Source organism: Penicillium alfredii, assembly GCF_028826965.1.
Source record: "Penicillium alfredii strain IBT 34128 chromosome Unknown utg000001l_segment0_segment0, whole genome shotgun sequence".
NCBI classification, from domain to species: domain Eukaryota; kingdom Fungi; phylum Ascomycota; class Eurotiomycetes; order Eurotiales; family Aspergillaceae; genus Penicillium; species Penicillium alfredii.
This window is the reverse complement of record NW_026622698.1, coordinates 1,621,513-1,648,446: the sequence shown is the minus strand read 5'-3', so window position 1 is coordinate 1,648,446 and position 26,934 is coordinate 1,621,513. Positions and strand designations below refer to the sequence as shown.

General features: G+C 51.2%; 14 protein-coding genes across 14 annotated transcripts; 9 read left to right on the top strand and 5 right to left on the bottom strand.

The window, feature by feature from the left end:
• Positions 1 to 155: 155 nt before the first annotated feature.
• On the top strand, positions 156 to 1,375 carry NUU61_000609 (t-SNARE syntaxin; the record flags this gene model as incomplete). The annotated part of the gene is made up of 4 exons (XM_056651193.1): positions 156 to 411; positions 480 to 661; positions 718 to 1,290; positions 1,343 to 1,375. The coding sequence occupies 4 exons, from the start codon at positions 156 to 158 to the stop codon at positions 1,373 to 1,375; spliced, it is 1,044 nt and encodes a 347-aa protein (XP_056516043.1).
• Positions 1,376 to 1,711: 336 nt separating this feature from the next.
• Positions 1,712 to 4,137, bottom strand: NUU61_000608 (transcription factor domain-containing protein; the record flags this gene model as incomplete). Its single annotated transcript, XM_056651192.1, has 6 exons — positions 1,712 to 2,213; positions 2,278 to 2,531; positions 2,599 to 3,018; positions 3,072 to 3,388; positions 3,444 to 3,964; positions 4,037 to 4,137. Coding segments are annotated over 6 exons (2,115 nt in total), but the record flags the coding sequence as incomplete, so codon positions are not given.
• A 517-nt stretch (positions 4,138 to 4,654) lies between these two features.
• On the bottom strand, positions 4,655 to 5,855 carry NUU61_000607 (F-box protein; the record flags this gene model as incomplete). Its single annotated transcript, XM_056651191.1, has 2 exons — positions 4,655 to 5,237; positions 5,287 to 5,855. 2 exons carry the CDS (start codon positions 5,853 to 5,855, stop codon positions 4,655 to 4,657), a joined length of 1,152 nt encoding a protein of 383 aa, XP_056516041.1.
• Positions 5,856 to 6,303: 448 nt separating this feature from the next.
• On the top strand, positions 6,304 to 8,596 carry NUU61_000606 (Zn(II)2Cys6 transcription factor; the record flags this gene model as incomplete). The annotated part of the gene is made up of 3 exons (XM_056651190.1): positions 6,304 to 6,717; positions 6,859 to 7,320; positions 7,379 to 8,596. 3 exons carry the CDS (start codon positions 6,304 to 6,306, stop codon positions 8,594 to 8,596), a joined length of 2,094 nt encoding a protein of 697 aa, XP_056516040.1.
• Positions 8,597 to 10,020: 1,424 nt separating this feature from the next.
• On the top strand, positions 10,021 to 10,284 carry NUU61_000605 (uncharacterized protein; the record flags this gene model as incomplete). Its single annotated transcript, XM_056651189.1, has 1 exon — positions 10,021 to 10,284. One exon carries the CDS (start codon positions 10,021 to 10,023, stop codon positions 10,282 to 10,284), a length of 264 nt encoding a protein of 87 aa, XP_056516039.1.
• A 474-nt stretch (positions 10,285 to 10,758) lies between these two features.
• NUU61_000604 (putative FAD binding monooxygenase) lies at positions 10,759 to 12,342 on the top strand (the record flags this gene model as incomplete). Its single annotated transcript, XM_056651188.1, has 1 exon — positions 10,759 to 12,342. One exon carries the CDS (start codon positions 10,759 to 10,761, stop codon positions 12,340 to 12,342), a length of 1,584 nt encoding a protein of 527 aa, XP_056516038.1.
• A 1,961-nt stretch (positions 12,343 to 14,303) lies between these two features.
• NUU61_000603 (SCO family protein) lies at positions 14,304 to 15,356 on the top strand (the record flags this gene model as incomplete). Its single annotated transcript, XM_056651187.1, has 3 exons — positions 14,304 to 14,771; positions 14,851 to 15,175; positions 15,235 to 15,356. 3 exons carry the CDS (start codon positions 14,304 to 14,306, stop codon positions 15,354 to 15,356), a joined length of 915 nt encoding a protein of 304 aa, XP_056516037.1.
• Positions 15,357 to 16,128: 772 nt separating this feature from the next.
• On the top strand, positions 16,129 to 16,768 carry NUU61_000602 (uncharacterized protein; the record flags this gene model as incomplete). Its single annotated transcript, XM_056651186.1, has 2 exons — positions 16,129 to 16,489; positions 16,554 to 16,768. 2 exons carry the CDS (start codon positions 16,129 to 16,131, stop codon positions 16,766 to 16,768), a joined length of 576 nt encoding a protein of 191 aa, XP_056516036.1.
• Positions 16,769 to 16,887: 119 nt separating this feature from the next.
• NUU61_000601 (uncharacterized protein) lies at positions 16,888 to 17,248 on the top strand (the record flags this gene model as incomplete). The annotated part of the gene is made up of 2 exons (XM_056651185.1): positions 16,888 to 17,044; positions 17,112 to 17,248. The coding sequence occupies 2 exons, from the start codon at positions 16,888 to 16,890 to the stop codon at positions 17,246 to 17,248; spliced, it is 294 nt and encodes a 97-aa protein (XP_056516035.1).
• Positions 17,249 to 17,661: 413 nt separating this feature from the next.
• On the bottom strand, positions 17,662 to 18,201 carry NUU61_000600 (molybdopterin synthase catalytic subunit; the record flags this gene model as incomplete). Its single annotated transcript, XM_056651184.1, has 1 exon — positions 17,662 to 18,201. The coding sequence occupies one exon, from the start codon at positions 18,199 to 18,201 to the stop codon at positions 17,662 to 17,664; it is 540 nt and encodes a 179-aa protein (XP_056516034.1).
• Positions 18,202 to 18,458: 257 nt separating this feature from the next.
• On the bottom strand, positions 18,459 to 20,341 carry NUU61_000599 (glycoside hydrolase family 13 protein; the record flags this gene model as incomplete). Its single annotated transcript, XM_056651183.1, has 3 exons — positions 18,459 to 18,984; positions 19,047 to 19,806; positions 19,870 to 20,341. 3 exons carry the CDS (start codon positions 20,339 to 20,341, stop codon positions 18,459 to 18,461), a joined length of 1,758 nt encoding a protein of 585 aa, XP_056516033.1.
• A 1,060-nt stretch (positions 20,342 to 21,401) lies between these two features.
• Positions 21,402 to 23,636, top strand: NUU61_000598 (putative G-patch domain protein; the record flags this gene model as incomplete). Its single annotated transcript, XM_056651182.1, has 6 exons — positions 21,402 to 21,506; positions 21,683 to 21,758; positions 21,824 to 22,026; positions 22,083 to 22,143; positions 22,196 to 22,545; positions 22,602 to 23,636. The coding sequence occupies 6 exons, from the start codon at positions 21,402 to 21,404 to the stop codon at positions 23,634 to 23,636; spliced, it is 1,830 nt and encodes a 609-aa protein (XP_056516032.1).
• Positions 23,637 to 23,847: 211 nt separating this feature from the next.
• NUU61_000597 (uncharacterized protein) lies at positions 23,848 to 24,462 on the bottom strand (the record flags this gene model as incomplete). The annotated part of the gene is made up of 1 exon (XM_056651181.1): positions 23,848 to 24,462. One exon carries the CDS (start codon positions 24,460 to 24,462, stop codon positions 23,848 to 23,850), a length of 615 nt encoding a protein of 204 aa, XP_056516031.1.
• Positions 24,463 to 25,114: 652 nt separating this feature from the next.
• NUU61_000596 (uncharacterized protein) lies at positions 25,115 to 26,478 on the top strand (the record flags this gene model as incomplete). Its single annotated transcript, XM_056651180.1, has 2 exons — positions 25,115 to 25,672; positions 25,732 to 26,478. 2 exons carry the CDS (start codon positions 25,115 to 25,117, stop codon positions 26,476 to 26,478), a joined length of 1,305 nt encoding a protein of 434 aa, XP_056516030.1.
• Positions 26,479 to 26,934: the final 456 nt, after the last annotated feature.

Below are 26,934 nucleotides of genomic sequence, written 5' to 3'. Positions count from 1 at the left end.
CTCACCTTATCGATAGCTGGATTCCACCCCAAACTTCTTGAACATCCTCCGACCGATTTACGCCTCGATACTCTCTAGCCTTCTGATTGCATACACCACTTGAATTAATCTATTGTCTTTGATTTTGAACTTTACCCAAGCCCCTACCTTGCAGAATGACGGGGCCGTCGATCCAAGACCGCACAGTCGAGTTCAGTGCCATCCTGGGACAGGCCCAGAAGCGACTCGGCACTTCGAAAGTCGGGTCACAGCGCCAGGCATTACTGTCAGATGCGCAACGACGAGAGGCCAATGGGTCACTAATCAGTGCGCAGGATGCAAAGGGAGCGAGGTCCGAGTTTGCACGGAGGGCGAGAGATATTGGAAAGGGCATTACCGGGACTACGGCCAAACTGCAGCGACTGGCTGAATGTAAGTGTTGTGAATTGGGAATACTCGTCATATCGTGACCAGCTGGATGCTCACCTTGGGGAATTTAGTGGCGAAGCGGAAAACCCTCTTTGACGACCGACCCGTCGAGATCTCAGAATTGACCTACGTGATCAAGCAAGATTTGGCTTCCTTGAACCAACAGATCGCCGGATTGCAGGCACTGACGCTGGCGCAACATCCCAAGTCGAGTCGGTCGAAGATGGACCAGGAAGGAGAGCACAATGACAATGTGAGTGAGACCCGTGGTGAAACGCACGGGCAGCCGTTGATGATTTTGTGTTTCAGGTGGTCGTGATGCTGCAAGGCAAACTGGCCGACGTGGGTGCCAGTTTCAAGGAAGTGCTCGAGGTCCGGACAAAGAACATCCAAGCTTCTCGAACAAGGACGGAGAACTTTGTGTCGTCGGTGTCATCCAAGTCGCAGAATGCCCTAGACTCGCAGCGTTCGGATTCGCCTTTGTATAACACCTCGGGACGACGAACCCCTCAGCCAGGACACCAAGGAAATTCGTCCGACCTATTGACGCTTGACCCGTCCAACCCCTCCCCTCTGGGTCGTCCGTCCATGCAATCAGATCAACAACTGCTGGTCATGGAAGAGGCACAGTCGAGCAACTCTTACGTCCAGGCCCGCGGTGAAGCCATTGACGCCATCGAACGAACCATTAGTGAACTGGGCGGGATCTTCGGGCAGCTGGCACAGATGGTCAGCGAGCAGTCTGAAATGATCCAGCGCATCGACGCCAACACCGAGGACGTCGTGGATAATGTGCAAGGGGCCCAGCGTGAGCTCATGAAGTACTGGACTCGAGTGTCGGGTAATCGGTGGCTGATTGCCAAGATGTTTGGCATTCTGATGGTATGCCTGGTGTCTTGATGTTCTGTGGAAACCCTGCTAATTATCTCTGTAGATTTTCTTCCTTCTCTGGGTCCTGATTTCGTGATAGACGTGACCCGCCCTTTCTAACCTTCGGTGTTGTATTATAATACTTGGCTGTCTATTTTCAGACAGATAATGCCCCCCTGCATGTCCCGCACTCCTTGAGCATTTCCTTTTCTTTTTTTCTCTCGTGTGGTTAGACCCGCGAATGTCTGAACCAACTTGCTCAGTCCTTCTTTTTCTTTGATTCTTCTCTTCCTGGGACTGTGTCATTACGAAGAATCGACCGAGTAAATAAACCCTGGGTTGCTCCCTAGGTAATCGATCAATATCAAGACCAATTCGATTCACAGTGCACATCTTCTAGAGGGTTCGTCTCGCATTATATGCCGTTTTATACTCATGCACTATCCAACCGCGTCATCACATCCCACAGCTCCGACTCTGCCCATCCTAACGAGGGCTGGTTATCGAATAACTCCCAAACCAGATTATCGTTCCACCCTTCTACGGGCTGTGGAGCACCCGTGTTGATCTTGTGAGTGATTTGGCTCGACGGCGTGGGCACAGGTTCGTCCACACCGCGGCCAAACATGTTCGTATACAAACCCGCCTGGGCTTCGGTCCGTCCTTCCACGGCGGCTGGAGGTTGATGATGAGTAAATGGGTATAAGGGCTGGTCAGAATGAGCGTGTTCCTGGTTACTTTTAATCAACGGCGCACATAGATCCAGGAACTTGGAGAACAGCCGGTAGAGCTTGCCGATGGAAGCGTTTGCTTGGGCGAATTGGTGCAGGTCGTCGGTGATGTTTTTGATCATGGTAAAGTCTCGCTCGTTGGAGGTTGCGATGACGTTGCAGAAGAGGACGAAGAAGGGGGATAATGGGAAGAGGAGCATTGTCCTATTAAAAAAAAAGGTCTTAGTTTAACGGTACATGATGCCAGGGTGTGTAAGTCAGGTATTACCAGGTGAGGAAATACGGGTAGGAGTCGACTGAATTGGCCGGGCTTGAAAATGCTTCTTGCAACGCCCGCAAAGTATTGAGCGCTTCGCGAGCCGCATAAAGACAGTTTTCGCACACTAGACGGGACTTCAGGACCGAGGAGCGCGCGCGGATTATCGTGGTGAGGACGGAGTAGTAGTTGAAGTCCATTGAAAGCCACTCGCGGCGGAGGATTGCCCACGAGTTTGGGAATTTCATTTCCTGGTGGCGCCGAAACTGAAAACTCCATTATCAGCATCTCTGTTTAGATGCTTTCTTGTGGAAACACTCTTATTCTTCTTACCATTTGTAAGTTTGAGTGGATCGTGTGCGCCCGCGCCACAAGATCAGACAAGATATTGGCCTTCTCCACGTCTCCCAATTCCTTGGTGTCAAGCAGGATGTTCACCAGTGTATTCTTCAGATCGGAGAACTCGACGACCCCGGTGATCATGGTCGCAGTAGGGAGATCCGGGTCGAGGTGGATCAGCTGGGATGCCTCGACCTTGAGCTCGGGCAGAGATGGTGGCCGGAGCAGCAGTAAGCTGAGGGTTTTGTCAAAGTAGTAGCACTTGTAGACACAGGCGTGGATGTTTTCTTCGACTTCGTTTCGTGGCGTTGGGTCGGTGATGTTGTGGTAGTTCAGTGATACAATGATCCTCGAGGCGAGGGCCGTGAACATCCAACAGCGGGACATGTTGCCCAAATACTGCATCAGCCGTACCTACCAGGGACGAGTTAAAGTTTTGAAGGTGCACAATTTTGAAGAACACTTACTCCAGATAACAGGGACTGTAGCAGTAACAGACTCGGGGCCGCTGTCAAAGGAAGCTGGTTCAATTCTTCCATGGCAGCCGCCTCGTATTGTTTCTTCAGAGTCCGGAAATGGTCCCTGAGTCGTTCGCTTGAGGTTAAAGGTGCCACTTTGGAAATGCACGATATCGCCTTTACCCATACGCTGACCCGATAGTGCTGAAGCACCTGCTCGCATTCACTGCCCTCGATGATAGCGAGTCCCATTCGCTCTAAAAGGGCGTCAGAGATGTGGTCGGGCCAAGAAATGGTTCCCTGAGAGTTGGTTTTCTTATCGGGTCCTGTAATAGTTAGTTTCTGTGGCTCTAGAACTTTTATATGAGAAAAGGATCTCACCCGGTAGCATCATATACAACAACTCCGGCGTGAGAGTAGGCGGCGTTGTCTCTTCCACATCCAAGTCACCCGCCACGCCGGTCTCCTCCCAGTGTAGACTAGGATTCGACAGCTGACTGACAAACTTCTGCGCTGATTCCAGCGCAGTACGTCTGTCTTTCGAGAGTGCCAGGTTGCATTGCAGTTCGTGCTCGATGTACTCGCGGGCTTCGCTCGCATGCCGTGTCGAGCCCGGAGAATGGGCTTCGCCGTGGCTGTGGCCGATGACCTGCGATCTTTTTTGCTTTCTTTCTGGAGGGTCACCAGGGCTTGTCTCTCGAGAGAAATGTGTTGCGTATTGCTTCTTTCTTTTCTTCTGACATGTGGGATCGGGATATGCATTTGCAGAGTTCCCTACCGCACCCTGGGGCCTTGCATGTGGTGAGACAGATACAGGACTAGCGAGATGATGACTTGTGATTGGATTCTCTCCGCTAGTTGATTCCTCCAGTCTGGCCAGTCTTTCCGCTAACGCATCGAGGCTAGTGTAGTCATTGTTAGATGACCTGGGATTTGACAACCCGATGGTCCAGGAGTGGAGGTAAGCCACATACCGTGACACTCGAGGTCGATGAAGTCGAGATTGTCGAGTACGATGGCATTCGACCCGTGCATCTACACAGTTCATGCAAGGGTCCCGACGATCACATTTGACCTACACCGAACGGACTCCGACTTAGCATGACTCGGCACTTCAGGGAACTGGTGGATTCCCGGATTGGCGACTAACCTTTCGGGAATGACACAAATCACACTAGTAACAGGAATAAGCAAATCATTCTCGGCATATGAAAAAGCGTCTGGGTTTCCGATCACTTGGACCGAGCCTTCATAGGATCATTGAGCAATGACTTACTGCGGACATTGTCGCCATTTATTTTCCGCACGGAATTCCCGACATCCGAGACGACTGGAATGCTTCGCAAAAGACTCCCGCATCAATAATCCACACGAAGGAGAACGGAGAGAACATGGAATGTCGATGTTGAAGGAGACGTGCAGTTCCGGCGACCGAACTCCCGAGAGCCGAACCGAACCGGTTTAGCGTCGCGCATCTATCAACTCCGTCGCTGCCAGTTAGCAGTTGCCGATTTATTGCCCCCAGCTACAGTTCTAACTAGGATGTCTGGGTTTAATGTTTTATATTTGGTGTTTGAGAAGGAGCCTAGGGCCTATTCCCCATCATAGCAAAATTTACACTGCAGGGTCACAACAGACCCGTGCAGGACGGGGACTGAATCGTCCACCGTATGTGGAATAGCCCCACGCCGAGCCAATTCATTACCCGCAACCTGGAACCATATCTGATCCAAGCTTGGTCTGGGCGTTGTTTGATTGCCAGCCGGACCAGCTGGCATCATGTAATCGCCCAATTCCTTTCGCATCTGCCACATGAATTCTTTACGATGAGACCAGATAGAGGGGCTTGGTGTTGCTTCTCGTATTCTCTCATCTTTGGCGATGGCGAGGAAAAAATCAACAATTTTCTCGAGTGTTGAGGTAGTAAGAAGCAGGCTGACACAACCTTCCGAGGATGAATGGGAGAAATCAGGGCTCATTAGGCGCCGGACGGTGGAGCAGAGTAGCTGCATGCAATGATGAGTCGCGATGAGAACTTGGGTGTCTGTGAAAGGTGGCTTTTGTAAAATCGATTGTTGCTGCTCCACAGATGGAGTGCACCTGGAAAATTGACCAGAGGAATCCGGGTCAGGGCAAGGAGGCGCGGAAGATTCCAGGAAGAAGATTGTATATGCTCTGGTAGGGTTAGCACAAGAATTCATCACATAAGGTCTTGTGTTCGTACATTGGATATAAAAGCTTGGCCTGGAGAATTCCAACTGCTTTGCTGAACACGACTTCCTTTTCTGTTTTGGAGGAATTCCACAGCCCCCGCGCAACTGCGTCAGTTACCAGATGATGCTGAATTACCTGGTCAGCCAGGTGATACGAGAGTTGGACACATGTTGTCCAGCACCGCGTCAGGTCAGCCAGATACCCCAATGAGTACTCGGGATTAGCTTGATCATTGCCCCAAGTGTAGTGGGGTGGCGGGGGAGGAAACAACTCGGAGATGAAGGTTAAATCATCGCCAGGTAAGGTGCTGGTCTTGCAGCCCTCCAGGCCCGGCCTTTGCTTGCGACGTTCGATGTACGCTCGCGAGATGGCAAATTCATTTTTGAAAACCAAATAGTGGAGCAGGCGACATGTTAGAGCCAGTGATTTGATATCCTCTAGCTCGCAGAATGCCACGATGACAACAAACACGTCGGATGGTAGTCGCTTCCAGGCAGACTCCTTGGAGCCAAACGACACTGACCCTCGTTTCCCTTTTCGCGAGACTGCTGCCCGAAATCGACTGAGAAGAGGTGTCATGGCTCATGTAAGTCAAAGGACCCTTGTTGAATTTTCCTGGCTGCCCACGTTGACAGTCGGTGATCCATGGTAGTGGGGAAACTGCTTATCTGACCATAGCCAGCTTGAGGCGCAGTCACAAGGTAAGATGGAGGCTGGCATAGACAAGTGTATGGTGCAAGTCAGATGGACGCCTTGCGCTTTTGGGCCAGTCTTCGGAGTGGCGGCATCGTTCGGGATGAGACAGAACCCGCGTCGATCGAAAAGAAGGTTGGATGGATTGGTGCCTTGATACCTGAACACCTGAACACCAAGGCCTCATATTCCAGCCTGAGAGCCGCCCCTTCCTCACTACGACGAATCGTTGATTATTGTCTTGACCTTGGGAGCTTCACATTATTTCCACCAACGGACATGCTCGATCCTCTTGTTCTCAATGAAAGGTATTGTCCTTGCGTCTACGGTAGCAATGTCAGACCCCAATGATCTCCCGGCGGATTCGAGCCACAGTGCAGTAGACTCACCATCCAGGCTATCCAAGCCATATTCATGTGTGGTTTGCCACAGACGAAAAGTCAAATGTGACCGACAGAGCCCATGTTCAAATTGTGCAAAGGCCAATGTGGAGTGCGTCTACCAGGCGCCGCCACCGCCGCGTCGTCGCAAAAGGGAGCGAGACACGAATGGCAGTGTATTTCAAGAACGCGAAAAGTCGCTTCGGCGAACAAGCGCACAACCTTTGTCACATGAAGATGCAGAAAGATATTCTTCTCAATCTCAAATCCCAACTGTCAGGGTGGGAGGAGTTCGACCCGACGCAGAGAAGAATGGATCCGGAAGGATGATCATGAAAGAAGGCAACACGGTTTATCTCGATAAGTTGGTTACCTCGCTCGCTCCGTTTATTTTCAAAGCATGGACTGATAAATGAAAAATAGCAATCTTTGGACAAGTGTTAGCCATGAGGTTCGTGGCATCGTGGATCCTTACTTGGTTACCCTTTACGCTGCTAAGGATTTTGTAGCTCCCGAATGCTGCCGATGTCTTGGACGATGTGTCAGATAGTGGCACAGACAACCATGTCGAAGAAATTCGCGATGAATTTACAGTGCTAATGGGCCCCGGAAGTCGAAAAGGCCTCGCAGAACTACATCCGAATCCACTGCATATCTTCAAACTGTGGCAGACATTCCTCGAGAATGTCAACCCTCTTACTAAAATTGTACATGCTCCGAGTCTACAGCAGCGGATTTTGGAGGCAATGGGAAATCTGCCAACCATATCAAGAGAACTCGAGGCATTAATGTTCTCAATATACTGCATCGCATTGGTTTCCATGCAAGCAGATGACGTTGAGAAAGCATTTGGGGAAGGCAAGAGGGCTCTTCTGTCCAGATGCCGACGAGGCGCCCAACTGGCCTTTAGGAATGCATCTATTCTCCGTACATCCAGATTGATGGTTCTCCAGGCATTCATGCTGTACTTGGTGCGCCTACACTCCTATTGACACGTTCTCTTCTCTTCTACTAACAACTTTTCGATAGCTTTCCATGCGTGCATTCTCTGATCCACACACGGTTTGGTCTTTATGTGGCGTTGCTATCCGGATTGCGCAACGCATTGGTCTTCACCGAGATGGTTCTGGGTATGGTCTTTCAGTATTTGAGACCGAGATGCGCCGTCGCATTTGGTTTCAACTTTTGGTTCTTGATGTCACCTCTGCACAACTTTGTGGGGTTGCTTCAGCCATGCCGCTGGCTACAAATGATGTCAAACCTCCTATCAACATCAATGACAGCGACCTCGACCCACGCATGACAGAACCCCCTCACGAGAACCCAGGCCCAACAGAAATGATTTTTTGCTTGGCTCGGAGTAGGTTTGGAAAATGGCTTCGTCACTGGTCAAAGGATGCAGGCGGTTATAATGGACCATGGGCACTTTTGTCCTCTTCTTCTATATCTCTGGCTGAAAAGGATCAAGCTATTGATCAGCTCGAGGAGGAAATGGAGCAGAATGTTCTCCGGCACTGTGATCGGTCGATCCCACTTCACCTGATGACAACGATCATGGTACGGTCAGCCATTTATTACACAAGACTGATGGCACATCACCCTCGGCAATATCGGGAACCGAACGACCGTGTCCCCGAAGCCGAGAAGGGCATCATTTTTGAGAATTGCTTGAAAATGACCGAGTTTGCCGACTACGCTCAAAATAGTCCTGCTGTGCAAGGGTTCTCGTGGCACATGGTGAACCACATGCCGTGGGATGCCATCATTTTCATGCTGTCTGAAATGCGGCATCGGAATGACCCACAGGAGAAGGGCCAGGTCTGGCAACTCATCGGCAGCATATACCCCCGACACCTCCGACAACTGGGCAAGAATGCGCAATCACCTCTTCACATGGCCATTCAGAACTTGATGGTCAAGGCTTGGAAGGCCTATATCGAGGAGTGTAACCTCCACCAACGTACCCCGACTCCCTGTCCGACCATTGTGACCACCCTTATCGGCAGTGCCAAAGATGTCTCCGAATCTCAATCAGCCGAGGAAATGGTCAGTTCTGTTGAGCCCGGTGCTGCTTTGCAAGGCCAGCCCAGCCATGACCTCCCAAGTTCACACATGGGCGCCGAAGCTGAGAACCTTTTCTTTTTTGGGGAGAGTCCGATGGATTGGGATAATTGGGATAACCTCCTCAACCAGTTTCAAGAATCGGTTATGGATGATGCGACACTGATGATAGGGTCTTTGTCATAAACTCTTTCTAACGGGCGGCGTTCATATTTCATCTGTTCGGTAAATGATTGCTGTTTTGTAGGAATCGAATATTTATGGTTCAGGTATTTTCATCAAAGTCATCAAAGGGGAAATGGTCTTGAACCGCAGTCACTTCATGAGGAGTCTGAGCCGCGTTGAGCATTTTCGCTTTCATTTCATGTGCCATTTAAAATTCAAGGACATCAGTCGTGTCTCCCACTCAACAATTTGTTTCATAACCTTGTGTTGCTCTTTTGGTGTCATCGAATACCATATATCGCCAAGGGGGGTGCCATCCGATTTTTCCATGATAATGTACTCGGCGCCAACTGGGTTTGTCCTTGTCGAGCACCAGGCGTAAATGTCGGGAGTGCAAAATCCATGTAGTCGAAGATGGTCCAGAGTGGCTACCTCACTAGCCACAGTGTAATGCTCAGGCGCTGTAGACGGGTAAGGCAGTCTTGCAATAATAGATGTCCCATCGTTAAAATCCGCCTGGAAGATTCTGTTGAATCAAGCTTCCGTCAATTTGAAAATTCAATGATGTCGGCTGATGCCCGCCCAGACGCGACAGCAATGGCATTCTTGAGGGCAGATACATCGAACTTCAGGTAGCGTTCAGACAGCCGTGGGTTTTCGTTATAACTATTACTCGTCAGCTTCAATAAGAGATACCCGCTTAAAGCAAGGACGTACACCCATCTACCAGAAGTATACCCGAACAGGTCAGAGTTGGAGTGTCTAATTGGCGAACGAGGGCATTCTGTCCTAGCTCTCACAGATTGGGATCCAAGTCCATGGATGTGCTGAAACCGAGCTCGTAAAGAGCCAAAGAGGTTACATGCTCGCATGTTGATGACAGCTGTGAGGGGAAAGAGGTGAACTGTATGAGCTACTAGAGCAAACGTGGGAGAACAGCATGGTTAGTTTGAGGATTTGGAATATGATTGAAAGTTCATGACTTACCTCACCTTGTTCTGGTTTGGGCATGCCGTTCCGATCTCTCACCCAGAGTTGAACAGTCCCCGAGACTGCTCCTTGCAACTTTTTCCATTCGACGATGATAACATTCTTGACAGAACCATTGCCACCCACTAGTAAGAGGTCCGTCGCTGTCAATAACCAAGGCTCCAACAGCTTTACTCTACAAACCCCAAGTACAATCATTCAGTTCCGACTCAAACCACTGAAAACCAACGTCCTAGCACTTGCCAACAAGATCTATGGTGACCTAGTGCCCAAGGTCAACTTCCACGGTGGATTTTCATTGCCAGTCTACAGCTCCAAGGTGATCTCGGGACAAGTGCACTTGCTTCAGCCATTTTCGGAGAAATTCCCGTTGGAACGAGAGAGACTTTGACGAGGCTGGGATCGAGGCATTTGGAATGTGCATTTGGGGATTATATGAATGTTTCTTTGGGAGCATGGAGGCAGGCAAGTGGTCATTCTACCATGAAATGCCCGTGCTGGCGAACGCATTTTGGAAGTCTTTCTGGGACAGCACTCCTCCAACCCTGACACAAGAAGCCGAGGCGGCAATCAAATTCTCCTTGAGTATTGGGGGTCTGAACCGCTATTTCATCCAAGGTATGGTGGACGAGATAGACCTATCGAAGAAGGTCCATCGCCTGTCGCTCGAATATGCAAGAGGGATCCTGCCTCAGATTTGGGAGCAGGAAGGTTTTTGATGTATCTAAGCATCCAAGGTGTTGATGCTTTGATGCTATCAGCTTAATGTGCAAAATTGGAGCCTGATTAGGGCTAGGCGCCCAGCATCAATTTGATTTAGGCAGAATACAGCCAGCAGTGAAACCTCAAACGGAAAGAAAAGCCCAGAAAGAAACTCCCCGAGATACCAAGGAGGTATAAGTGTCGGTCTCATGGAAGATATCATGCCGATCGGCGGGTGAAGCTCCGACTTGCGGCGTGGTCGGGGTCGGTGCTTGGCTTGAACACGACCACGATCGTGTGATCGTCAGGCGAGCCGGCTAACCGCTGGAAATAGTCATGATTGTCAAACAGTTGGGGTATTTTATATAAAAGGCTGCTTTGACTCCATGGGATGTGTTTTTTGGAATGTTTGGTTTACAACTGTTTTGCGATCTATTCCCCCATCTTCTATACACTGCTCCCAGCGTTGAATTCAGCATTTACACTCAGAAATGCCTGAGACAGACGTCCTGATCATCGGCGCAGGACCGACTGGTCTCGTCCTTGCTCTTTGGCTCCACCGACAAGGTATCAATGTCCACATTGTTGACCAAGCAGAAGCGGCTGCGAAAAACTCGCGGGCCCTTGTCGTCCATGCGCGCATCGTCGAACTATATCAGCAACTCGGCCTGACAGATGATCTATTGGCAGTCGGTCACCAGCTTCCGGCGACCAATATCTGGGTCGGTGGTCACCACCGGGCGCATATCCCTCTGCAGGAATTCGGCCAGAAGTTGACACCATACCCGTTCATGTTGACATTACCACAAGATGAACATGAGCGACTGCTGGAAAGACGACTGAAGGCTCTCGGAGTGACTGTAGAACGACGCACGCGGCTGCTGAATTTTGTGGACCACGGATCGAATATCACGGCTACTCTTCTCTGCGATACCGATGAAAGCGAGATGACCTACAACGCCGCATACATCGTGGGATGTGATGGGGCTCATTCGGCCGTGCGTCATGGAATCGGCACAAAGTACGAGGGAGATGCCTATAAACCGTTTTTTTACATCGCCGACATCGAAGGGGATGGTGACAGCCCGTTCTTCAACGGCGAAGCCCATGTCACTCTCACCAATGAAAGTTTCTACCTGGTCATTCCATATGCCCAAAGAAGACACGCCCGGCTCGTTGGGGTTACCCTGGCCGATGATAATGCCACTTATGACCCCGATCATACCCTGTCAGAGCACCATCCGCAGATTACTTTTGACGACATCCTGCCACAGGTCAAGAAGGCCTTAAACATCAAAATCGAAAAACTGAATTGGTTTTCGACATATCGGAGCCATCACAGAGTGGCCGAGAAATTCAGAGATAACCGCGCATTTATTGTCGGAGACGCTGCTCATATCCACAGTCCTGTGGGCGGTCAGGGCATGAACACCGGTATAATGGATGCCATCAACCTGGCATGGAAGCTTGCCACCGTAATAAAACAAACCGAAATGACCGAGGACGCCAAAAGCCAACTACTGGAGTCCTACGAAACAGAACGGCGTGCCTTCGCAATGAAAATTGTTTCGTCGACGGACACGGGCTTCACGACGTTTACTGCAAAGGGCATTTTCCCGCATATTTTGCGGACCTGGATTATTCCATATCTTGCACCGGTTGTCACTTGGTTTAGCCATACAAGGACAGAGATGTTTCGTGCCGGATCCCAGCTCATCTGCACCTATCGGGGTAGTGGTCTCAGCCAGGCAGCCGAATGCACAGCGGCAGTACATCCCGGAGATCGTCTCCCATGGGCCAAGACTCAACAAGATGACAACTTTTCAACTTTGTCCGACATATGCTGGCAGCTTCATGTCTATGGTGACCAGCAGCCGGGCCTTGGGGAATGGTGCCTGAGAAGGAATGTCAAGCTCTTTGTCTTCGACTGGGATGAGCAGCACGCAAAAGCAGGATTGAAAAAGGATGTGGTCTATCTGCTCCGGCCTGATCACTATATTGCTGGCATTTTTGAGGGGGATTCTGTTGAGTCTGCGCTGGACGACTACTTTTCTTCTCGAGGGCTGGCATGCTAGATCGGTGCTCTCCTCTTTCTCTCTCCTCTCTCTACCCTTTTTTATTCTTCTCCTTTTTTACGACCGGAAGGATCTTATAGACGCTTGAGTGTTGAATGTCTCTACTCATTGTCCTGTACATACCAAGCATTTGACTCTTTCTTTTGCTGTTGACGGCTGGTTGCTACTTGCTATTTCCTGCATGTCATGATCATCTTCAGTTCTGCCTTTTCATATGCAAAACAACCATTCACAATTCTGGTGTGTTCTTCAATGGAAATATCAATGCTTCTATGGACCAAAATCTGCGTTTGAACGATGTGCTGCTATTTGACGCCATAAATAGACGCGATACAACCTTAGACAAAGGAAAAGAAGATAGAAGGAAAGAAAAGAGGAGGAGCCAGAGAGCCAGAGACCTTAAAGTGTGCCTCAAGAGATATCCCAATCTAGAAACTAGACCAACAGCTCCTGGTTGAGCGATGGGAGATAGTTCCCTTAAATGTAAAGGAGCAAGCAGTTTCCTAATTTGGAAGGGAGCCTCATAAACAAGGTGGCCATCTTCTTTGCTTTCTCCACGCGTGAACGGGTTGACGTCACCAGGAAAACGACTTGGAAGATGCTGGGTCCAGCTATTTAATAGCAATGATTGTCCCCAGACTCATCTTCTTCCTTACCATCACCTTCATTCCTTCAAGGGCCATGATGTCCTCCAACACAGCCATGGAGTCTGGGCCTGAGCATCTGCTTTTCGACAGATATTATATATTTATCCTCTGAACATTCATCAACAAAAATATTGTACAGCTGCCACATCGATGTCCAAGTCTGTCGCGGCGTAGCGACGGTGAAACATGTCACCAAGCACACTTGCAAGGCCCGGTCCGCGTTACAGCCCATATCAAGTTGATGGAACAGACCACGGAGTACCTTGAGAGTTGTTATATCAGGCCTTCTGAGGTTGTCAAAGGAGAAACTCAAAGAGGACAATCTCAACGGACAAAGGATCTCTACTTTCACTACCCTCACTATATACCTGAATCACTCTTGGAATTCAGCTGCAGGCAATGGGTACAAATGAGAGCCAAATGCGGTGTGAGTACAAGAAATAAAATGCTTCGATATGAGGGCAAAAGGCTCCTTCATGTTCGGCATTGCAAATTATACAACAGACCCCGTGGTTGACCCGAATGGCTCTGCGTGCTCTATGACGACTGGCCGCTCTCTACGATAGGCTTAGCTGCCTTTGACGAAATGCGAACCCGATAGTCCGACACTATATACCTCAACCAGAATTCTCTCAAGCTTCTCTGGCGGCACATGTTGGAACTGCAAGTGGCCGGATCACGCATACTTACTGTACCGTACGAGATAATGGGGGAAGGCAGAACCATACGCAGCCTTGGAACTCTCCGTCTGGAGTTTCGGCCCAAGCCCCGGCTGCCATTAGCCAGGAGATTTGGCCGCTATTTGCTGCCTTATTCGAGAGGAAGCGTGTTTCCATTCCAACGTCTTTGGGGCCCAAAGCTTACCGGGAGCAATATTCTTTTAGATTCAAGCCTCGGCTTGCGCGATTGAATAACCAAATCAGCTCATCCGCAGGTGTTATCTTCACCCAGTGACCCTTGGCACTACTCTCACCTCCCTAGCTTGGATTTTGCTGGACCCTTGGACATTGCTAGACGAAGCGGGTTGACTCTCCAGCACAGTTACTCTTTCATCAAGGCTGGAAGAATACCCATACCAGTGTAAGAATAGTTCATATGCCTTAGACATTGCAAAAAATATATCATTATACCATTTGTTCATCTCGAGAAGAATCTTGACAGGCCGAAATATAGATCGAGCGAGATTCCTGAGGCAGAAACACGCTAGTCCTAATTGAGCGCCGATCCGGAGATTCTCATTTCATCATCCACCGGCTTCAGTTTGTCGCTTCTCGCTCTCCACTGTCACAAGCTCGGGACAGCGAAGAAAAAAAAATGCCAGCTACCATGGGAATGGCTTCCAACCTCTTTGGCCGAGTCGCCCGCCACCTATCCGCCTTCGAGAACCCCTCATCGCAGCGCATCCTCCCTCTCCTCCGAAACACCACCCCGTCCCATTGCCGCGCCTACACCCAAGCACAAAGACCGCAATGTGGACAGAGCATGGCCGCTAGCCGAAGCAGCTTCTCGACGACTGCATTCCGGTCACGCGCCAAGACAATGGGCCAGCTGCGCCAGCGCAACTCGACGGGCCCATTCTCGTGGAAGGCGGCGCTTCTGTTCGTGCTCACGGGCGCGGGCATGATGCTTTACTTCCGGGTGGAAAAGGCGCGTTTGGAGCGGAAGCGCATTGCGGAGATGAGCAAGGGTGTCGGGCGGCCTAAGGTCGGTGGGCCGTTTGTGTTGAAGGACCTGGATGGGAAGGAGTTTACGGCGGAGGATCTGAAGGGGAAATACAGCTTTGTGAGTTGAAATCTGAGAACAAAATGAAGACGTATAATCGAGGATGTTGCTAATGATCTTCATTTCTGTTCCGGTGCAGGTCTACTTCGGCTTCACTCATTGCCCGGATATTTGCCCCGACGAGCTGGACAAGATGGCCGCCATCATCGAGAAAGTCAAGGAAACCACCAAGGACGACAAAATCTTCATGCCAGTTTTCATCACCTGCGATCCCGCTCGTGATACGCCCGCGGTGCTGCGCGCATACCTGCAGGAATTCCACCCGGGCATCGTCGGCCTGACCGGCACCTATGACCAAGTCAAAAACGTCTGCCGTCAGTACCGCGTGTACTTTAGTACGCCCCGAGATGTGAAGCCTGGCGAAGACTATCTGGTGGATCACAGTATTTACTTTTACCTGATGGGTAAGAAGCCTTGTGAGAAATCTCCATTGGGTGGTTTCAGTATGCTGACAATTTATTAGACCCCGATAATGACTTTGTCGAATGCATTGGCCGGCAAGATACCCCCGAGTCCGCATCCAAGGTGATCCTGGAGCATATCAATGATTGGAAGCGGGAGGGCAAGCCGCTGAAGACGGAGTAAATGTGTCGTGACAGGTGTATGTATGTACATACATAGAATCCATGTATACTATTAATTTATCTCAGCTTTCTCAAATGTGGAAATAATAGCCCACCATCTGCACCGCAATAGCTGTACACATTCTTGTCTCCCTTCAAGAACTTAGTCTTATAGACCTACGACTCGACTATCTGTTGTTGACTTTAAATCCCGGCACAGTCACCACTCAAGCAAAGAAAACAGAAAAATATACATATACATATAGAAAAATCGGCGTCGCTCTACAGTCTACGGGGTATTAATATTACCAATCGACGTAATGGGATCCTTTAAGGAGAAATTATTCCTGCTGGCCCCCGAGGGAATCATTCATAATCCACAAAGACCTGGAACAAGTAAATCGATCCTATAACAGTGCAAAGTCTAGAGAATCAGACGAAGACGTTAAGAAGTGTCTTGACTGTTTAACTAAAAAGAACATCTCTCATGCAGTGCCGTTGGACATGGGAAGAGGAACAATGGCGGTGCCAGGGGATTTCGGGGGCCGAAGGAAGCTAAATTGGGACATACACTTCACACAGCTTTGGCCCCTTCCCTGGCCCCTATCTAGACCTGATGGGCCCCAGCCCCGAAGAATCCTCGATGTACAGTATGATACAATATGATACAACAGTGGATCCTTTCAAGGTTGTTGTGGTGCTTCACCATGTTAACTTCCAGAGAAAAGGCGCATATATACGCCCGCTCCCCCTGCAACTTCGCCAGCTTTGCTTCTAACAGATGACACGACAATATGACAGCCCTAGGCTGTATACAGCGGATCACTTGTCTTCTGGCCATTCTGCTTGTTATCTGGACGCCTGGGACGGAGGCTCACCTCATCGATGAATCGTCTTGCGCCAATTTACGACAGTGGGATTCCACAACAGAGAAAATAGAGGAATTCGGCGACGTCGAAAATGCCGTCAGCAAGCTTCAGAGTGCTATTGACGAGATTGTCAAAATGAATACGGTCTCCACTAAATTGATGCAAGATACTACATACTCCAAGGGCAGCTGGTTTGACCAGAAGAGAGCCAAGCTGGCTTTTCGTGCTTTTCAGGGGAGTACCGGTCTTCGGACAAGTTCTGAACCGCGTTGGAGGACTGTGTATAGTAAGTTTCTTGACTACCTTGGTCTTTTTATTACTATGTCTAACTGAAATCGGTGGTATTTCAGCCAGGGTGAAAGAAGTCGAGGATTTCCTTACCGATTATAAGACGAAAGACACCAAAATTGTTTGCGGAGATGCTCATCTGCAGAAATGGTATATCCTCAGGAGTGGGAGGATGGTCCAAAACTTGAATGAGAAGAGGAAACCCAAAGTGGTAGGGTTTCAATACTATGGTATGTCTCCCATGTTGTGGATCTTTCTTGGGTACCGGCATAGCTAACTACCGCAGATAAAATCCTGGAGAGAGCGGGGGAAGACGGCTGGTGGAAGAAGGATGACAAGGCTTGTGAAGCGTATGGTGGGCGGACAGCAGCCATCACCGTTCGTTACACCTATATCATGGTTTGCCAGGGGGCGTTTAGGTCGAACAAGTTGACTATCGACGAACAACGGAAACAAGACTGGAGCCAAGATCCAGAACGCCGTCTCCTGAATTATTGGGATGACTTCCTTTCCTACTCTCTTTACCATGAGCTGGTTCATCTCGTCTGTCACTGTAAGTCGGACTCTTGAGTATCATGAGGAAGGAAATAACTATACTAACTTGGTTATTCCTCTTGCAGATAAGGACCGCGGACTCCCTGGAGGCATTAACGGGCTGGCCTATGCTTACAAAGGTGCAACTGCGCTACTCAGAAAATATCCGGACAAGGTGGACAACAACGTTGAGAACCTCACTCTTTTGATATTGGGTAAGTGAGAAATCAGCTGCCTGTCATAGGAGAGGTGCATCGAATAGAGCTAATCTTTCATGGAATGGACCACAGCATGGTATATGTCGGGCGATGATTGGAGCCAGGGATACGCCCGAGATGAGTATCAATTGCGATGCTTGGAGGCCATTTACGATAGATCCAATAGACCTGGCCGTTACAATCCATATTAAGATGTGTATACAACAGTGCTTTGGAAGCACCCGTCGAGTTTGTAGACCCGAGGCCTTTCTCAAGGACAGATCGTATGGGTGTCCTGGACCAGGGTATTGTCTCATAGAGATCTAGGCCGACGTCAGAGCTACTTTTCAAGACAAGGGAAGAAGACCAACCCCAAAAATAATGCAGAGAATTCCCAATCTTCATGGATCCATCCTCATCCGACACTTTGCAACCCGCCCTAAGAACCCTCCTTCTTGACCAGATTCCCCTCAGAATCACGATCAGCATTGGCTCTCCACTCCATCCCCCCATCAACAAACTCCTCCCGCTTCCAAATCTCCGCCTTAGCCTTACAAGCCTCCAGCACCTCCTCGCCAGCCCTCCACGCCGCCGCGCGATGGCCCGCACTCACCGCAATCGTAATCGACGCCTCCCCGATCGGCACCGTGCCCAACCGGTGCGCAATACTGACCCCGAGCAGCTGGTGTGTCGCGACAGCCGCCTCCGCAATGCCCGCTAGGGTCTTGAACGCCAGCGGCGGGTATGCTGTGTAGCTGAGCTGCGACACGGCGCGGCCGTCGAAGGTGTCGCGCGTTGTGCCGAGGAAGAGGACGTTGGCGCCTGCGGCGGGGGAGGCGGTTTGCGAGAGGGAGATGGTTGGGTCTAGGGGCGTGTAGGTGAGGGTTAGGTGGATGTTCTGCTCGGCGTTGTGTTGCGTGCGGGGGTAGGTGGTTGGGTCGAGGTGCGCGGGGAGAGGCGCGGCTTCTTGGGTGGTCATCGTGGGCGCATCGGGTGTGTTGCGCTGTTGTGCCCTTTCTATGAAAGAGACCGAGATGGAGTGAGTGGTGGGGGAGGTTGGCGCGGAGATCAAGGTGTCTTCGGTGACCAGAGCCGCGCGACTTACCCGCGGGGATGCCCCGGATCGCCCGCCGCCAGCTTAGTTGTTATATTTAGTTGGGAATTTTGCAGTAGCCTAGTTACGACAATATATATATCAGATTGGTTATCGTGCTACTTGGGTCTTCTAGATGAGATCTAGACAAACAGCACCACGGCCTCGTACGGCCGCAGCGACCACTTGCTGCCCGAGAAGCGCGACGCAGCCTCCTTGGTGCCCTCGTAAGTGTTCAACAACACCTCCTTCACCTCGCCAATCCCATTGCTGGCCGCATCCCATTCCACCGTATTCTCGGTGAAGCTGCACACCACCAGCGCCTTCTGTTTCTCATACTGGCGCGTGTACGCAAAAACCTCCTGGTTCGGCTTGTCGATAAGCTTCCAGTCGCCATAGACAAAGACGTCAAGGTACTTCTTCCGCAGCCCGAGAACAGCGGCCCAGTAGTGGTAGGTGGAGTCCGGGTCCTTGACCTCGGCCTCAGCGTTGACGCGCACATAGTCCGTGTTGATAGACATCCACGGCTTGACACCGGGCCCGGTGAATCCCGCGTTCTCGGCGTCGGACCATTGAACTGGCGTGCGGGCGTTGTCGCGCGATTTCTTCTGGTACTCCTGACGCGCGATGGTTTGGGCTTTCGTGTCAAAGTGCTTCTGCTTCAGCATTCTGCAAGAGATGATTAGCCAAAGGAAAGATCAATTTTTCAGAAGGTGGAACAATAAACATACCCGTACCAATGGTTCAGGCAGTCAATGTCCTTGTACTCCTCGATACCCCACCCCGGGGGCACGTTTCGCATTCCCAGCTCTTGGCCCTGATACACGAAGGGAGTGCCGGCCTGCAGCGCCAAGGCAGTGGCAAGCATCTTGGAAGAAGCCCGACGGTACTCCTCGCGGGCATTGGTGTAGCGGTCAATCGAACGAGGCTGGTCGTGGTTCTCCCAGTAAAGTGCGTTCCAGCCGTCGTTGGCGTACATGAAGGTCTGCCAACGCTCAAAGAAATCCTTGAGGTCGGTGAGCTTCCAGCTGCCGGGCTCGAACTTGTCATACTTGCCGTGGTCGATGTCCACATGCTCGAAGTTGAAGATCATGTTAATCTCGTTGCGGTCAAATTGCACCGCACGGAGCACCTCTTTTTCGTCCTTGACGAAGGGCATCTCGCCCACGCTGAACGCGTCGTACTCTTTCAGAATCTTACCCAGATCCTGTAGGTACTCGTGCAGCCGTGGTCCGTTGGCGTAGTACTTGTCGGCCCACTGCCAAATGCTACGCGGGTCCTTGACCGGGGCATCGGGGAACGCCTGGTCCTTGCTGATGAAATTGATCACGTCCATGCGGAACCCGTCGCAGCCCTTGTCGAGCCAGAATCGCATGATGTCGTGGACGGCCTTGCGAACCGGCGGGTATTCCCAGTTGAGATCGGGCTGCTCTGTTGCATACAGATGGAGATAGTATTCATCTGTGAGTTCATCATACTGCCAGGCGCTTCCTAACATAGTTCAGAGTATAGGTATGAGTTTATTGCTCGCATCCCGCATGGAGTTTGACATACCCTGGAAATGAGAGATCCAGTTGTTGGGGGGATGGCGATTGCCCTTCTCATCATACTTGGCCGGCCTCCAGACATACCAGTTCCGGTACTCGTTGTCCTTGGAGCTTCGTGACTGCTTGAACCATTCGATCTGGTCGCTAGTGTGGTTGACCACCAGGTCCATGAGGAGCTTCATGCCGCGCTCATGGCACCCTTGGATCAACTTCTCGACATCTGCGACCGTGCCATACTCGTCGGCGATGCTGTAGTAATCGGAAATATCGTATCCCATGTCCACCTGTGGAGACTTGTACGACGGGCACAGCCAGACAATATCCACACCCAGGTCCTTGATATAGTCAAGCTTGGAGACGATGCCGGGAATATCACCAATACCGTCATTGTTCGAATCTTTGTACGAGGCCGGCCAGATCTGGTATACGGAAGACTCTCTCCACCAGGCGCGGTGGTTGGGTGTTTCGGACGGAGACATGGTATAGAAGCTGCCTGTTTCTGGACTAGAAGACGGACGAGCAGATCTGGGAAAAGAAACAAAAAAGCCCCCAGGGCGAGATCCTGGCTTTATATTTCGGGGCCGAGTACTAAAGGACAGTTGGAGCAAGACTGGTCAATTGCCCATGCTGTACCCACGTAGCACATCCCACCGCGGGGCATAGTGGAGAATCCTCGGGGAGCTCTCAGCGATTGATATGCGCTGCTGATCACCTGAATCTCTCTGGGTGGGGGGTGCCTTGAAAAGGGCGTCATCTTGACTGCAGCATGAGCAGCGGCATTCAATCATGACCACCCGGCTTCGGAAGTGGCTTGTCTCCACTGTAGGCGTGCGATCATGATTATGGTAGCGCAGAGGGCCAGCGGATCAATGTTCCGACTTAGTTGAACAGTCCTATCAGATGCCGATTCAATGCTGTTGTTGATAGCTGGGCATGCATATCGATGTTGAGAAAGCTCGCGCAAAATCCAGAGGTAGTGATCTGTTGTGGCACTCGAGTCGTGACAGAATTCCCCGAATATGCAGCTTAGAAAAATACTTGGATTCTGGTTTTTCCAAGTGAGCTGCACCAACTGGCGAGTATGCAGGCGGTCGACAATTCTGCCGATGATTATCGATATCGCTGAGCTCCATCTGAAAGGACCGTCCTTCATTCCCGTCCTCTATTTCTCTTTTATTTCCTCGATGTCTATTCATTATGGCAAATCATTATCCAGACGATAACAGATATTCGAGCGGTCCATCTCGCTGGCCCCCTCCCCGTGACGACCGGGACGGCCGCATGTATGATGACCGATCGCGATCACGCTCGCCTGGCGGTACTCGCTCCTCCCCGCATGGTAATGGTGTTCGAGCCATGGACAGCCTCGCAGCCAGACCAAGTGTTCCATTCTATTTTGAATTGTAACTAATTCTGATCTTGTTGGGTTGGGAATTGAAGAACATTCTCGTTCGCCACCTCGAAGACCGGCGGCAGACCGCAGACGCGAATATTCCAGGGATCGAGATTTCCGGCCACGCTACAAAAGCCAAGATCGCGATGACCACCGCCGTCGAGCATCGCGATCGCCACGACGAGGGCGATTCACGTATAGAGACCGCGATCGCGAGGGATACCGCAGCCGGAGCCGCAGCCCCCGGTACAGTCGGTCGCGTTTGGGCCAAGAGAGCAGAGAGATCATGATGGATGGGTTGCCCGTGGACATGACAGAAGAGGACGTGAGACACCCCTATAACAAAAAAAATGGATTTGCCTTTGAGCGGCTTTCCCCCGGCATTGTTGGCGAGAGACTCACCCTGCATCTCCGACTTCATGATTAGATTTCCGCCGAACTTAGAATCGCATATCATGTTGGCGGCCTCGAAGAGATTCGTGTGATTCGAGATCGGCAGACAAGTGAGTGGAGCCACTCCGGCGACCATTAAGATGTCGCGATCCCCGATCTAATGCCGGCTTTACAGAGGTGTCACGGCAGCTTGGATTCCTTCGATTTCCGTCCGTAGACGAGTCAAGGGCATTTCTAGAAGCGAACCACCCATTCATTTACTTCTACGGCCCGACTGCTGGCAATGATGATCGGAGCACGAAGGTGCGCATCGCTTACAGCCGAGAAAGAGAAGATCGGACCCGCGCGAAAGCCGAGGGTGATTGGACTTGCCGAATGGTAGGTTGTTAGGTTCTTGATATAATCAACGGGCTGAGCTGATTTGACTGTGACAGTGTGCCGTTGTCAATTACGCAACTCGTCAAAAATGCTTTCGCTGCAATGCTCCTCGCCCTGGTGAGTTCTGGTCACATCGGATTTATTGACAACTTCACTCATGAAGCAACAGAAATAGGCTCTGCTGGTCCTCCTGGTGTTCCTGCTCCCAAAGTGGCAAACCATGGCGATAATGATGCGGCAACAGAGAACCAGCCATCCCAGTTCCTTTTAGTCCGAGGTCTGGACTCTTCTGTTACGGAGGAGCTTTTTGCCAAAGGCGTTGCGAAGCTGTACCGGCCCAATTCGGGAAGCAACGAGACTACTTCCATTAATCAAAAGAAAGGTGGCAAAGTGGCATCCACTACAGGTGACGCTAATTTGGGAGCACGAGAGGGTTCCATTCGCCGCGTGTTGCTGGTCCGTGATCGCAAGACCAACGAAAGCTGGCGCTATGGTTTCGCAGAATTTGCAACCGTACTGGTATGTCGACTTTGGGCTCTTTGGCTTCCAGCTTCCGCTGACCCTGCTCAATCCAGGACGCCCAAGCTGCGATCACACGACTCAAGTCGTTTGAGAAATTCACCATATCCTCTCGGCCAGTCATGGTCAGCTACATCCACGCGGGTGTGTTTGTGCCGGTCATGAAACCCACGGCTAGCACAGACCGCTTTACTTTCAGTCCACTAAACAACCCCTCACTGAAGCTCATGTACTGGGATGACGAGGGCTATGTGACGGAACTCATGTTATCGTCAGGCGAAGAAGATCTTGAACCGCATTATTCCAAGGGAGACCAGCAAGAAAGCCAAAGCAAAGCTCCTAAAGATCCAGAGAAGGCTAAGAAGCGCAAAGCAGATGCCGTTGCCAGCGCAAATGCCAAGAAACCTGCTATGGCGTCCCACCTGCAATTCTGGAGCAACCGTCATGCCGAGTTACATGGTATTCAAAGAGATGGAAATGGGAACTCTGCTGACACTGGACCCGACCAGGGAGGCTCGGCTGTCGACCCAGCTGCTCCGCCGGCGCAATCATATGCTGATCTCAACCGCAATTGCTGCTACTTGTGCATGCGGCAATTCAAGAGCACAGCTAATGTAAACCGCCATGAGCGCCTCAGTCAACTCCATCGCGAGAATCTGCAGAACGAGGACTCAAGGACCCGTGGCATGGCGAAACTCGTCAAACACGGGATTGTTCCGCCGTCTGCTGAATATCGGGACCGTGCGAGAGAGCGTCGTAAGGCGTTCGGGCATGGCAAAGCTGGCAGTCGACAGAAACCTGTGGCTCCCAAGGAAAAGGAAGAGGCGCCGGTGCAAACAACCTCCAAGGGCGCTTCTCTCCTCAGCAAAATGGGCTGGTCAGCGGGTTCTGGATTGGGTGCGCAAGGAACTGGGGTAACGGCGCCAATCGCTACGGAAGTTTATGCTGCCGGAGTCGGACTTGGAGCTCAAGGAAGCAAACTGGGCGATGCTACCGAAGAGGCTGGACGGAATACCCGGGGACGATACGACGAATTCTTGGAAAAGACCAAACAGACCGCTCGCCAGCGCTACGAGCAGATGGAACGGTGATTACCCGCATTGGGACGAGTGTACATTAGCGATATCCAAATTGAGTGAATTGAGATCGAGTTTCATGGTCTCATCCATCATGCTGTAGCCGGTCAACCCGAGAATCAGACACGCTTGAACGCAGCAGAGTATATATGCGCATATTGTACAGAATTGGTATCATGAGCAGAGAGTATACTTCTACAGAGGTGGAAATGACTCTTTCGGCGATTTAATTCGCCTTGTCATTTTCATCCGTCTTCCCCGACTCCCACACCTGCTTTTTCATCTTTTCTTTCTCCAGCTGCTTCTCGAACCGGTCTCCAAGAACGCTCACCACCCACTCCGAGACCTCTCGCTCGAGCTCTTCGTCCGTCTTCGTCCCGGACCCGCCACTTTCCAGCCCGCCTCTGACAATCTTGCGCATATCCTCCAGCTCGTTGATGTTGAATGAATACAGCACTGCTCCAGTTGTCATCATTCCAAACGACAGCACGTTGATAGTAGCGAGGTTCAGCGCCTCGAAGGCCTCCACACCCCCGTTGACCTGGGGTTGGTGGTAGATCGAGCCGGTGTAGAAGGGAGGGATGCTGGCAAGGCGTTTTCGGGCAAGGGAGCGGCGAGTTATCATGAGTGATATGGCGAAGAAGGTCATGCCACCGAAAAGGAGCTTGAGGTTGAGGTTTGATTGGGGTGGTTGATTGGCTAATTGTGTCGGCGGGGGTTGCGGCGGAAATTGGGTAGGCGATGATGGGCTCTGGTCGCCATTGGAAGAAGACTCTTCTGAAGAGGGAGATCCATTCGACCCATTCTTGGGGCTCGAGCCCCAGCCAAAGAAGGACAGCATTTTGCAGGTGGATGGGTTGTAGGGACGGCGACGAGAGAAGAGTAGTGGCGGAGATTATGCGCGCCGATCCGATCCACGTGATCTTCCCGTCGCGATCGACACTGCCACGCCGTTGAGCTTTTGCTGTTCATCAATGCAATTGTGACTTTGCAAGTGGTCCAGCGCGGATTCCACCGTGGATATGGAGCATGTTCCGGATGGGTAGACTCAGAGAGAGCGCACCCAAATTGAGGATATCCCATTTGGGCCCTATCTGTCTGCCTGATAGCATCTGATCCAAGCTGGCCTGCTGCAAACTATCATGGTTTACGGTGGAAAGCCAAGTACAGGTTGCCGAACCTGTCGCCAGCGACACATTAAGGTATATGATGAGATGCACCTGTCCGATTATACATAATTGACATCCAGAAAGTGCGATGAAACGCGCCCTCATTGCCGGGCGTGTACGCGAACAGGCCGCTCCTGTCCCGGCTATGCACATCCGTTTGACTTGAGGCTTCGAGACCAGACATCGTCTTTTGTGCAATACCGCAAATTGCCCTCTTGTTTCTCGTCGCCCGCAAGAAGTAATGGGACAGGCTCGAGCAGTGATCCCCAGACTGCAGAGAGCGAAGTGTCAAATGCGGTCTCGCCTGCAAGCCCTCACACTGCTATGATTGCTTATCCCCCATCATCATTACCGCCGGCGGATCTCTACCAGCCGATGGAAGACACAGTGGTCCCGTTACTCTTCAACTCTTATCTCTATCTCCCGAAAGACCCTTTTATCCGTAGAGGCTTCATGGAAATTTTGCCGCAGATTTATTCCAATACCAAATCGGGATCGCATCTCCATCTGACCACCCTGGCTGTTGCTTTCTTTTCCGTGGCGGCCTGGACTGGCCAAGGGCTCTTTCTTTGGGCATCCGAGCGATACTTCACGGAGGCACTGCCAAAGATCCGGCAAGCCTTGCAGCGCGATGAAGATAGTGAACTGGACGAGATCCTCATCTCGATTCTCTTACTTTCGACATACGAGGTAAGTCTCTCGCAGATGCCGGGGATTCACGATCTAACGAGATGTATCAAGGAATTTGTCGCTGTCAAGGACTGTGAGCACCCCTTAAAAGCCCACCTGAAGGGGGCCGTTGCCTTGATCAATAGCAGAAGGTCTAGACGCCTCCCCACACCATTATCGTCAATCATCGACCACGCGGTCGAAGGTCAAATTGTACGTCTACCTGCAAACCCCGTCTTTGGAGCGTCTCATATTAACTATAAGCGCTCCAGATCAGAACCACCCGAGGGCTTACCGCCCCAATGGTTCCAACACCTAATGTCTGGCCTCTGTCTCAGACCGAGGCTCTTTCGAGTCCCAGCCCGCTGCTGGCATCAGCAGCGTCAGAACTAGTGAATTTGCGACAAGCGTGGGAAACCATGATGGCTCAGCCTCCCGATGAGAACACAGCCGCGGTAACCCTGAACAAAGCCAAGGACATCGACACGGATCTTATGACGTGGGCATATGCAGTCCCGCAATACTGGGTTCCTGTCGCCGCGAGCATGATCCCCCAGTCTGTGCGCGATGCCGGAATATACCGCCACCGTTGCGACTGCTACACCGACATGTGGATCGCAACTACCTGGAACACCTACCGGGAATGCCGCCTGCTCATCCAGAATATTATTCTCAGCTGCCTTCGTATTCTGATGTCCGAGGACCCGGACGGAAGCAAGGCGGCTGCAGTTTCATTGGCTGCGCGTCGAATCGTCGACGATATCTGTGCTACCGTGCCGTTCTTCCTTGGGGACCAGATGGAATCGGTACGCATGAAACCCGGCCTCGTGCAGTATCCGTCCACCGAAACACGCCCGGTCACTATGACACATCGGCAGTCGGCTCCGCTGATGGGCGCGTGGATGATCTTGCCTTGTCTCAAGAATCTCCACTTCTCAGACCTTGCGCTGCCCCAAGAGCAGTCGGATTGGGTGCAGCAGCAAATGAACCGAACTCTGGTGATATACTTCCAGCGATAACCATTTATGACTTTTGTAATATTTGATTGCTTATACATACATTGATAGGTCTTTTTTGACTCTATATTAGTTGAAGAGCATCACAACATAAAGCATACAATAGACCAGTCGAATATCAGAGGCAGGCCGTGCAGTTCTTCTTCGCCCCAGTCGAACGCGAGGCTAGCTGGCTGAACGAATCAAAAAAGTATTAAACCGCGAGGCCAAGAGAAACCCCTATCATCCTTGCGACCCGGGATGCTTGGCTCTAGAGGGGGTGGGTGAAGGGTGGATTAGGGCAAGTCGGAGACTAGCGAATCTGCGCTCGTCCCCCAACTTAAGATCGATCTTTTACCCGGGAAGAAATAAGCAAAGGCATGGCGCAGGGCTGCTGCGGCATACATACCAAGAAATTCAGAATAAACGAGGTCGACAGTCCCTCGGTGAATACGGGTGATCTGCACGCTCGCTTGCCCT